A 12,709-nucleotide genomic window follows, 5' to 3' on the forward strand; every position below is an offset into this window, starting at 1 on the left:
CATGCATTTATCTTCCCATATAAAGATGTTTAACAATGGTTCTACTTTTCATTGGGGAATGCTTTAACTTTCTTATTAGAGAGAAGTACATATGCTAGCAAAGGAAACTCCAGGATAATTAAAACCCTGTATGTATCTACATTTCAGACATTCTTTCTCTAGAACTTTTTTTTTTAGCAATTAGACCTTGAAATAGCTTAGACTTTTAAAGATAGAGCTTAAAGTTATATTATATCTAGAATTAAATAAATTCACTTTAATTAAAGAAATAATCTTTTCAAAGGAGTATATGATTTCTGGTTGAAGCTATGATGGAGTAATGAGTATTAGACTTACCCTCCTTCCAGAGACAACTGTAAAATTGAACAAAGTATAGGAAGCAGCTGTTTTTGGCACTGGACAATTTTAGTACAGGGATATGATCCTGGAGAAAAGGGAAGCATAAAAATGAGTTTCACATCAACCCTGGCTTTTTGCCTGGGGGCACTTTGCAAATTGCAGCACAGGGCAGTGGAGCTCAAACAAAGAGCAGCAGACTTATGGGATAGAGGAAACAAATTGTAATTCAGACTGCTGGGGTGTGGCTTGAGTTTGTAGGGCAGGGAACTGCAGAGGGGAATGAGTTATACCAAGAAAGAGTTTCAGAAATATCTGACCAGCTATAAGCTGAGTGGATATCCCAGAGATCATCAGTGATGGGAGATGCTGGAGTTCTGGCCAAGCAGAGTAGAAAAATGAGGGATGCTGAACACCCCAAACATCCAATTGAGAACCCAGAAAAGTCGGTCATAGACCCACCCTGACAAAACCTAAAGCAAGACTTTGATAGGTCAATCTTATCTCCAAGCAATTTTTCCACCATAGCAGAACTCAATACCCTCACAAGGAAGACAACAAAATTCAGCCAGGTGTTGAGAGCATGTAATCACAGATGACTAGAACAAAGAAGAAGCAGAAAAATGTGAGCAATGGTATGGATAGCTTGTAAAAGATATGGTATCAATACTTGCTTCAGTTAATATTGGCATAGCCAAGCTGGGCGCAGTGGTGCACACCTGTAGTCCCAGCTATTCTGGAGACTGAGGCAGGAGGATTGCTTGAATCCAGGAGTTTGAGGCAGCCTGGACAACATTGTGAGACCCTGTCTCAAGAAAAAAAAAATTGGCATAGCTGGCAGGAAGTGTGCTTACTTTTCATGTGTCATCTACCAAGTTTTTTGTTACCATTTGTATAATATATCAAATGGAAAAATCAGATGTCAATATAGAAAAGCATATAAATTGTTGCCCAATAAGAAGTCAGGAGTTTTTATAAGAAGTTGAACTTTGGATCATGACTTCCTGTTATTGCAAAAGAGTGAATCACTGCCTATGCCTCAGTCATCCCTGTGTTGCCATTTGGAATGTGGTATTTTTTTGAATGGACTTGTCCCTAATACTGTGTCCCTGAACTTCCTTCTTAACACTGAGATAGATCAGAGCTCTTTTTCCTGTTACCTCATAAACCGTGATGTGGATGAGCCTGCTTTAATAATTGACTTATGGGGATCGTGGAAATTCTGAACAGCAATGCCAGCCATACCACATAATTGCATCTCTTGGGGAAGTGTTAACTAGCAGTAGCAGAGCAGAGTGCTCCTGGGCTTCGGCTTCCATAGAGCATTTGCTCAACATGGTACCCCGCCCCCAGCTCCATGCAGAAGGCGTTCATTAGTAAATATTAAACAGTGTTTTCTATATTGCTGGTGGATGCTGAGGGTGTGAGGCCCCCTTGGGGCACCCTGAAGCTCACTTAACAGCCATGCTGAAATTGTTCAACATTCACTGTATCCTCAAATGATAACTCTGTCATTAGGGAAGGTCGTGAAAAGTAGCTGTGCTGGGTAACTTCTAGGAAATTGGCCCTAAGGAGAGTGGGAACAGCTGACCACCAGGTGACCACCAGGAGAATAGGTTTGACTTTCATTTGGGCCAAGTGGTGAACCCGTTCTTATTTCATAGTTTTGGCTTGACATTTCCATTTTTTGGACTTGAAGAAGATACATATAATTTCAGAGAAAATGTGACCTACCTTTTTGGGGTACTTTTTAAAGTTTTTACCACAATTATAAACAAATAATAAATTCAGTACAGATCAGCAGGTAAACCTGATTGTATAGTAGAAGCTTACTTTGTGAAGCTAATCTGTACCTGCCTCCTCCTTATTCAACTTGACCTTACTTCTACTGTTTGAAAATGCAGAAATGTAGAATAACGTTCTGGGGGAAGTATGGGCCATTCATCTACTCATCCATTCAGCGAGCATTTTATCAGAATTGGTATGTCCCAGGCACTGTACAAGTTATTAGATGGATATAAAGGTGTGGGGATAAGATCCTTGTTTTCAAGAGGCTTAGTTTTGTTTGTTTGTTTGGTTGGTTGGTTGGTTTTTTTTTCCGTAACAGGGATTAAACCAGGAGCACTTGGACACTGAGCCACATCCTCAGCCTTCTTTATTTTTATTTCAAAACAGGTCTCACTAACTTGCTTAGGGCCTTGCTAAATTGCTGAGTCTGGCTTTGAACTTGCTGACCTCCTGCCTCAGCCTCAGAATTACTGGGTTTATAGGCATGCACCATCATACCTAGCTAAGGAGTTTACCCTTTTCGAGAATTTGCTACACCAAGTATGGTACACAGAGCAGCAGCATTGACATTACTTGGGAAACTTAGAAATGCTGAATCTCACATGTGTCCCAGACTTATTGAATCCTAACTGACCTTTTTACAAGATCCCCAAATGAGAAGTATGCACATTAACGTTTGAGAAGCACTGGTCTAAATCTAACCTATTCACAACCTGTACATTGGAATGACCTAGGGGCTTTTAACAAACACTGATTTCCTTCACTCTTTTTCCCCAAAATTGTGATTTACTTGGTGTGGGGTCTAGCCTAGGCATTGGGGTTTTTAAAACTTCACAGGTGATTTTAAACGTGCAGCCAAGTTTTATAGTCACTTGTCTAATATATTGCTTTGCATTCTTGACAAAACAGCCCATGATGAGCGTTGTGGCTTGTTCTTTTAGCCAATGTACAAGCCAGGTGACAAGTTTGTCTTTTCTCAAGATTTGAAGTATCTAGCCTGGTGGTAGATATACTAGGTTTCACTGGTGACTCCCAGCTCATGTGGCCCTCACTATGCCAACTGGTTATGGGTCAAGGAGTTCTCTCAGCTGATCCCTATTGTGATAACTGTGTGGAGCACTGAAGGGCTTCAACCAGATTACCTGGGGCAGTGCTGGCAGGATTGAACAGACTGAGGCACAATGTTGAAGTCTAGGCAAGGCCTCTTCCTTCAGACACCTCCAGGTCCCGGCATCCCTCCCCTCAGCCCCACTCCAAGTATTTGAGCTGCTGCCAGGGGCTAGAATTGGCTTCACCAAGACAGCAAGGAGTAGGAATGATGCATCAGTACCCAAAGATGGCACTGGATCACATGACAGATACTTGGTAGCTGTTATGGTCTGGATGTGAGGTATCCCCCAAAAGCTCACATGTGAGACAATGCAGGAAGGTTCAGAGGAGAAATGATTGGGTTGTAAGAGTCTTAACCCAGTCAGCGAATTAATCCCCTGATAGGGATTAACAGAGTGGGTGGGGTGTGGCTATGGGGTATATATTTTGTATCTGGAGAGTGGAGTCTCCTTCTCTCTCTTTGCTTCCTGATGCAAGCTGCTTCCCTCTGCCATACTCTTCTGCCATGATGTTCTGCCTCACCTTAAGCCCCAAGGAATGGAGCCGGCCACCTATAAACCTCTGAAACTATGAGCCCTCAAATAAACCTTTCCTCTTCTATAATTGTGCTGTTCAGATCATTTAGTCACAGCAGCAAAAAGCTGACTAAAATAGGAGCTTCATAAAGAAACTTTCCTGGCAACATCATCCCTCAGGGACTCTGGGGCCAATCCATGTAGTCCCAGTAATGACAGTAGCAACAACCAGCAGTTGTGTCCTTCTCTCCACCTTGCAGTGATTTTCACATGTATCCAAAAACTGAGACCCAGAGAATTTTCATCCCTGAGGACAGCTTAATTACCACATGACCCACATTTACACTCTTCCTCCTCTGAGTTCAGGCAAAATAAGCAATGGCTACCTTGTGCCACAGTGAGTTCTCCCTTATTAGCTGTGTGCTAGTAGAAAGTATTAACCTGAGATAGTGCACAACGTAGAGGTTAGATGACAGCACTGTTAATTTATTCCTTTAAAGGAAAATCAGCATTTGCATTTTATGAGGAAGAGTATTCTGTTTTACTCTAATATCTGCCTGGTGATGAGGCATACAGAAACCATTTTGGCTCTCGTGAGGACTTGATCATACAAGAGTGAATACTCTGTCAGAAATATAATTTCTTTCCATGCTCTTGACTCTCCATAAGGCTCCATGTCTGTTTTCCTTTGTTTTCATGCCAATGGAGCTTATTTCTAAACGTTTTTTCAAGAGGCTTTCATCTGCATGCTGCTCTTTAATTCATTTCTACCTCCTGCTTCATCCACAGGCCATCCTGTCACCTGCCTACACTACCCTTTTTCATCCTTATTACACTCTGAAAATGCAGTAGAGTGACTGTTATCTCAGTCGATACCTATGGTTCTGGTATAATTATTAAGACTGTCCCAGGATTAGAAATAAATAATAGTATGTTGGCCACACTACCTCTCTCCTCAGTGGTCAGCTACTGCCTTACAACCCATTTCACTCAACACCTGCTTTGGGGGCATCCACATCCACCCTGATGACATTCTGGTCTCACAAGTCATTGGCCACCATTCCTCCACTCTTTCCTTTCACTCATGGGTGCCATCTTGCCTCACACCTTATGCCACTCTTCAGTAGACATTTGGGGATTGCCTTTGCTCTAAACCCCAGTGCTTTAATGTTCTCTTCTGTGACCACAGGTTCCCACCCTCCCACTTTCCTTCCTTCTCATTCAGTGATCCTGCCCTTGACTTTCTCATTGCCTCTGTTCTTGGTGTCCTTCTCTTCCAGGCCTGACTTCTCTTGGTACACTTGCTTTTAAGTCTAACCTGATACTCGGGTGGTGTTTCCATGCCATTTTGATTCACTGTGTCTGCCCATGAGGCTCTGAGCTTGGGAGCCCCCATGCAGTCATGATGATTTTCCTTTTACCTTGGTTTCCTGTCCTTTTCTGTATGTTTTAGGTCTTCAAGAAATAAATTAAATTTGCTGGTAGTTTACACTTCTGGAAGCACAGCCCTGAAATGAATAATTCTTTCTTCATCTCTGCCATCAAAAGCCTAGTTCCTTTGTTTGGTTTAAGAGGACTTACATTTGCTTCTCATTTTGCTGTCAAAATCATTCCTGTTTCTCTTAAATTAGCTTCTATTGCTGGGGAAAAATTGCCTTGGTTTTCTGTAAATCTCTATTCCACTCCAGGCATCCCAACCCTGTGCCTGGTTTTTGTCCTGTACCAGCTTTGCTCTTTGACTGCTCTTAGTATTCTCAACCACACTGACAGTTTTCTTTTTTTGACTGTGCTTATCTCATCCATGGGCCTTGTGTTTATTCTTATACTAATCAGAACAATTAGACATATTGTATTCTCTCTTTGTGCTTTCCCTCTGTTGCTTTGAGTTACAGCAATGATTAGCACTGTTAGTGTTTTCCTTAAGGAGCAGAGTGTAGATGAGCCATCCAAGCCAGTCATCACCAATGGGAGATATGATGAATATAATGTCCTAATGCACTCTTTTCCCCTGTAGACATGCATGAGTTCTCTAGTTACCCAGAATAGGTTTCTGCTTATTAAAATTTTCTTTATTGTTTTTCTCACACACATGAAGCAAAATGGTTCTTGGGCTATTGTTTGCATAAGGCTAAGGTGAAGCATGGCTTTGCATAATTTAGAAAGGTAGCACTAAACAATATTTGCATGCCTTTTGTGGGCATAGTTCTGCATCAGGTGATCCAAAATGATTGTGGAGGAAGGTCCAGTCCTTACATAACCATGTCCTTCTCATACGAGAAGACTTAGGATTATTCAAAGAGCTGTTACTGGCAGCTCTTCTTTTGGCACCAGAACACTTGGTTGATACCTGTTACCCAAAAGGACCCTGCAGAATATTTTGTATCTGTCTCTCACATACATCTATAAGCTCCAGAGAGTGGGACCATGTTTTCTGCATGTTTAATGTTCAGTACCCACAGACCTTGAATAGTTCGCACTTCATAGAAGTTTGTAGAATTAAATATCATGAAGTGCAAATTAGCACAGTACTGAGCGTTAAAAAAGGCATTCATCATAGTCACTTTCCTAAAGGTGAGTTTCAAGTTGGGTTTTGAAAATAAGCAGGACACATGCAGAAAGAGGAGGTAAAAAAATGTGCCAGAATCATTTTAGAAGCAGAATCTTCTAGATTGAAAGGCTTAATTTCTAAGGATTAAGGGTAAAGAAATTCCACTCCTCCATGCCTCCTTTGTAAGTTTTTATAGAATCTGATGGCATTTGTAAGAACCTTAGAAGCCATCAAATTATGCCAGGTATGGTGGTACATAGCTGTAATCCCAGCAACTCAGGAGGCAGGAGGATTGCAAGTTTGAGGCCAGCCTTGGCAATTTAGTGAGACCCTAAGCAACTTAGACCCTATCTCAAAAATAAAAATGACCAAGAAAACCCTACCAAATCCTGCCGCTACCACTTCTGTTTGTGGATCCCTTCTTCAGGGACTGATGCTAGATTGTTTAGGGGTAATGCAACAAGGGCAGGACCATGTTATTTACTAGATTTTTTGTCATTTTTCCAGAAAGATAAGCATTCTCTCACAAGTTTTTTGAACTCTGATTTTGTTCTGGATAAATCTGAAATTGTTGCTCCAACTGTAATTTGGTTTTGGTGTTGGTTAGGACTAGAATTTATAGTGTCACAAAGGCCTAATCTCTATATCTGCACACTTTTCTAAGGGGTTAATTTATTCTTTTTTATTTTATTTATTTTTATTTTTTATTTTTACAGACTGCATTTTGATTCATTGTACACAAATGGGGTAAAACTTTTCATTTCTATGGTTGTGCACGATGTACCTTCATACCATTTGTGTAGTCATACAAGTTCATAGGGTGATGATATCTCTCATTTCACCATTTTTTTTTTTTTTTTTTTTTTTTTTTTTGCGGTGCTGGGGATTGAACCCAGCAAGCATTCTACCCACTGAGCTATATCCCCAGCCCGTCATTCCACCATTTTGATGGAGGGTAAGGTGGTGATGATTCACTCCTCGAAGTCATCATGTCCTTCAGTAATCCAAGTGTTCAAGTATTGGACTGCAGGAGATTACAGGGTTAGGGTTATAAAGAATCTTCATTGATTCCATAAGTATCTATTATATGGAACATTGTGTGAAGGACTCGGGGCATAATGGCAAAAAAGATCAGATATGTAACTCACCTTGCTGTAATCCTGATCTAGCAAAGTGCAAATGAGCCACATATAAACCCTGGTGCATCTACAACTGATGCTTGAACCCTCCTCATCTCTTCACCAACCCATCAATGTTGTAAAGGACCAGAGAATCTGTCCATGGACCCTGAGCATGTTGTCCTCTCTTTCTTGATTATCTTCTTGATTCAGATGTAAATTTAAAAGTAACTGTGTTGCTAGCATATTTTTTTTTTGTAAAGTCTTCATTGTTTGGGGCTTCAGCTGGAAGTCGTTGATCACAAATCTGGGTGAGGCTTGGGTTTTAACAAGGATTCCTCCAGACTTGACAGTAATGTGTGTATTATTCATACACTGGGGAGGAAGAAATGCCCAAGGGAAGAGGTTTATGGTTGGGAAGGCAAGTTTTGAATTGGGTGGTAGAAGTAGAATTGGACCCAGAGGATCCAGTGAATGAATGCAAGGTATATTAAAATGAATTGGATTTATATCCAGTTGAAAAGGGAAAAAAACTATAAGTAGTTTTGTGTGCTGAGGTTAAGTGCTTAGGAGAACCTGGGGGCCATTAGGCTCAGGATGAAAGCTTGAAGAATATTAGGATTTTGCCTGTCTTTCTCCTTGCCCTCTATCTAGCACCTAGCTCAGCAGTGCCTGACACAGTAGGTGCTCAAGAAGCATTCAATGAATGAATGAAGTGAATAGAAATTATTCAAAGGGAAGCATGTTTGATCTGGAAGAGTGACTAGGTTTATTTATTCATTTAGTAATCAAATGTTGAATTCTGTAAGGGGGAGAGAGGACTTTTTATGGTGACAACTGTGCTCCACCAACATAAAAAGGAGAAGGTGAAGGAGAGCAGCATGTTAATGAGTTTGTGTGAAGTGTGATTTTTTTTCTTATGCTTAGCTTACTGTTACAAAGCCATTTTTAATTCTGACAAGCTTTGTGACAAGCTATCCAAAAGAGGACATTTTTGCACAAGGTATTTTCTAAGCTTCCTTTGCAGTTAATAAAATACTTTTATTTCAGTAAAATTAAAAAGAAGCCCATACATCTCATCCCATCTTTAAGAAAATAATTTTTAAAAGGACGTCATTGATTCAGGGCATTTAAAAGCAACATTAGGTTTTGAATCCGTGTTGGAAGCTCTGACTTGGGTCTCTACTCTGACTTTTGGGTCTGTGCTGACTGAATAACCGTTGTTACATCGATATCAGTATCAAGGAGAGGGTTTCTATTCTCTTGTGAAAGAATGGCAGACCTCTCTGGAGCATGCTTGCCCCCATTTCTCACTCTTTCCTGCCTTATTTCTAGGACTGCATCGATGTTGGCTGGTGGGAAGGAGAGCTCAATGGCAGACGAGGTGTATTTCCTGATAACTTCGTGAAGTTACTTCCACCAGACTTTGACAAGGAGGGGAATGTAAGTCTCCATGGCTTTGATCTCAGTGTACTACACCATCAGAATTGTGGCTTCTGTCATGGGACTTGGGATATGGGATTGAGAAATAATGTTAAAGAACCTTGACATTTGAATGTTTGATGAGCTTGTGTTCTAAGCCCTTGACTGCCTGTACCCTATAACAAGTCCATTCTAGAACTCAGCTACTATCTGGTGACAGTGATTGCAATTCCAGAGTTGCACACATAAATAGGATAATGTGTGTAAGGCACTTTTCACAGTACCTGGAATGTTTGAGTGCCCAAATAAACTGTGAGGACCCTGGGTGCTCTGGTAAGTGTTCTGCCGGCATCCTGCATAGAACAGTCCCTGGGGGTGGTGAAGTAACCAATATTGTGCAAATGACTGACACATTATGAGGCTGAGGATGCAGATTGATGCCTGCAAATCTTCCTATACTATATGTGCATGTTTGTGTACATACATGAATATCCATATGTGTGCATACACACCTCTCATTTATGTTTTTCTTTGTGGGAACTCATTTGATGATGCCACTGCCCAAATGAGCCAGTCCATTTTTGTTTGCCTTATTCCCCATGTTGTTTTTCTCTTCCAATGATGTAACAAAAAATGTTGAAAAACTAGAAGCATCCTATAGTATAATGAGGAGCAGCAGTTAGGTCTTATCGATCCTGTTCTGTGCCTCAGGGTTCTTTGCTCAGGCTTTTGTGTGATTTCTGCCCACCTCTTCTGGCTAGAGTCCTCTTCATGCCCATGGGGCTTCTGTTACTGAACCAGGCTGAACCTGACCTTGACATATCACCATTCCAGTAGAGCTAAGGTGCATGAAGGATAGCTACAATGTTGGTAAATTTGTTGCCAAGGATACTAAATCATCATTTATTGGTGAATGTGATGCTTAGATGAATGGACATAATTGTTTAGGAAGCTATGTAGTGCTGCCATCTGCCAAGACTGTACCCTGTAGATCATTAGATGGGTTTGATATCCAAGGCCACACATTTTAGACTTTTTGATAGCTTGCTTTCTTGTATTATTTAGGTGAAGAATGTCCTTTTCTACACTTGCTATTCTTTCATGGAATCTGAGTTTGGGTTTTACATAATCTGGATTCGGCTTCCTAATGTTTTCTGTCTTTGACACTTGATGTCAAATTCATGGAGCAGTAACATCAGCATTACCTGAGAGCTTGTTAGAGCTGCTTGGGCCCTATCCTAGGTCTGATGCATTGGAATCAACATTTTTCACAAAATTCTTAGATGATCTGTTTGCATATTACATTTTGGGAAATGCAGATATAGAAGCAGATATCTAAATGATGACAATCCCGCCTTCCACTTCCCCCATATTTTAGGAGAGAAATCATATATCAAAGAGCTCAGCATTCAATAAGGAAATTGTCTACCAAGCAAAATCACTTGAAACATTTTTACTAATGACTATAGCAATGGTGGATTGTCACTTGATGGAAAAATCAATCACGCAGAAAAACAGATCTTAAATGCTTATAATGACTGGATATTAAATGTTTTAGAATAACAGAACGCAGGAATGAGGTTTAGAAAACATTTATAGAGTGTAGCAGTTGTGACTCTAGGCAGTGACATCAGATATACCTGGGTCTATCCTTACACTGTCACTTATTTGTTCTATAGCCAAGGCCAAATTGTTGAACAACTCTAAGCTTCACTATTCTCATCCATAAAATAATGAGAATATTCATACTTACTTTATTGAACATTTGAGAAGACTGAGTGAGATGATGCACACGAATTCCTCAGCAGTGTCTGGCCATTGGTTGGCGCCCCCTGCAGGTTAAGCATTCCACTCATTATAATTACTATTGCCACAAGAGTGGCAAAAGACTCCAACCAGAATTGTGAAGTAATGTTGTAAGACCACTTCTGGGACTCTGATTCTTTTTGCATCAGCTGATCAAATCAGCTCAGTGAACTTGGTGTCTTGCTTGGCTTCCCTGGGAATCCAAACATATCTAAGAACTTTGCTTAGCAACCATTAAAAAGACAGCCAGTGAGATTTAAAACACATTTATAGAGATAAGCAAGAACAGGGTAACATAATCTTCATGTTACTTTGCATATATTTTTTCTGGATCTGTTGTTTCACAATTCTGTTTTTGTTTTGTTAGTTCACTCAATATTTATTGAGCCTTTTTCCAGGCTGGCCATCATGGTGGTTGATTGGAAGTAAAGCATACACATGATTGGTGCTCATGTGCGCTTAGCGTTTAACTGCAAATCTGTTATTGAAAGACATGGATGCCTGCCAGAGCTTTCTGAAAGGATACTCAGTGTGGCCATAATGAGTGGAGACCAGGGGCAATCCAGGCTGCCTGTTGTCTCCTTCTTGCCTGTGTTTGTGAAGCTACTAAAAGCCAACCATGTCCAAAAGCACTAGGACACCAAAACCTTCATGGTAACTTTGAAGGAGAGCATACTGGCCAAGGAGTCTTACCAAGCCAGGCATGGTGGTGCACACCTGTAATCCCAACAGCTCAGAAGACTGAGGCAGGAGGATCATGAGTTCAAACTGAGCCTCAACAACTTAGCAAGGCCCTAAGCAACTCAGTGGGACCCTGTCTCTAAATAAAATATTAAAAAGGGCTGGGGATGGCATTCAATGGTCATGCACCCCTGGGTTCAATCTCCAGTACCAAAAAAAAAAAAAAAAAGAGTCTTAGCAAGCCTGCTCTCCTATATTTGCTGCCTTATTGGTTCTGATTGAGCAATATGGTTTACTTTTTTAAAGTTGACAAATAAAATTATATATATTTACCATGTACAACATAGTGTTTTAAGTGCAGTGGGTTGTCTGTATCTGCAAGATCCACATCCATGGATTCAATCAACCACAGATTGAAAATATTCAAAAACTTTCCATCTGTACTGAATATGTACACCCTTTTAAAATTGTCATTACCTAAAAATATAGCACAACTATATACTTGGTGCTTATATTGTGTTAAGTGTTATCAAAAAATCTCAAGATGATTTAAGGTATATAGGGGGATGTGCTTAGGTTATATGCAAATACTACAACATTTTATATAAAGAATTTGTGCATCAGTGGATTTTGGTATTCTCAGGGGATCCTGAAAGCAATCTCCCACAGATTCTAAGTGATAACTGACTGTATGCATGTTGTGAATGTACACATGACTAAATCTAGTTAATTAACATATGCATTGCTTGTCTAGTAACCATTTTTATAGTGACAGGTGGTGTGATTTTGAAGACTAAGGTAAAATCTGTATCTTTTTTTAAACGAATGTGCAAAGTCTGCAGTTTTCTCCATTGTTGGCCCTGCCTTTTAGTTGCTGTTCTTATTTTAGTGGGGCAATAAATTCACTTAGGTGAGATGGACTCCACAGTGTACATTTTTAGAAGCTCTGTGTTACATAAGCTATTAAGGGAAGCACTTCCACTGGGAGAGTGAAGTTGTCAATGATGAGTGGACTTAGCGCAGCTTGCTTGTTGGTGCATGTATGCTTTTTAGAGCCCCATGGGCATTTCTCTAACCCTACACAAGCAGCCACTACCTCCTTGATAAGTCTTTTAACCTTGTCCTTATGAAGCAGAAAACCCAATTTTAGGGAAACAATAGTCATACCTGTCAGATAAAGTAAAACCTACCACTGAAAAGTATTGTATAATATGACACTTAGCTTTGAAAAAATTCAAAGTATAACATCCTTTTTCATTGCCTTTGGCCTATAAAACCAGCCAACCAGCTTTGCATTAGTTGTTATGCCAGCCTTCATTGCTGTACCCAGAGCATTGGTGAATTGGTGACAATGTGATTAGAGATGGGACTGTCATTTGCTGAGT

At 40.3% G+C, this 12,709-nt stretch overlaps 1 protein-coding gene across 8 annotated transcripts in view; it reads left to right on the forward strand.

Annotated features, from left to right (window-relative positions):
* SH3KBP1 (SH3 domain containing kinase binding protein 1) overlaps positions 1-12,709 on the forward strand; it is a 336,822-nt gene that overhangs the window by 255,836 nt on the left and 68,277 nt on the right. For all 8 annotated transcript variants that reach the window (XM_079122896.1, XM_079122898.1, XM_079122902.1 and 5 more), the window contains one exon: positions 8,751-8,858. In XM_079122896.1, coding sequence (XP_078979022.1) covers positions 8,751-8,858 — 108 coding nt within the window. The remainder of the gene's footprint in view (positions 1-8,750; positions 8,859-12,709) is intronic.

Source organism: Sciurus vulgaris, assembly GCF_902686455.1.
Source record: "Sciurus vulgaris genome assembly, chromosome: X".
NCBI classification, from domain to species: Eukaryota; Metazoa; Chordata; class Mammalia; order Rodentia; family Sciuridae; genus Sciurus; species Sciurus vulgaris.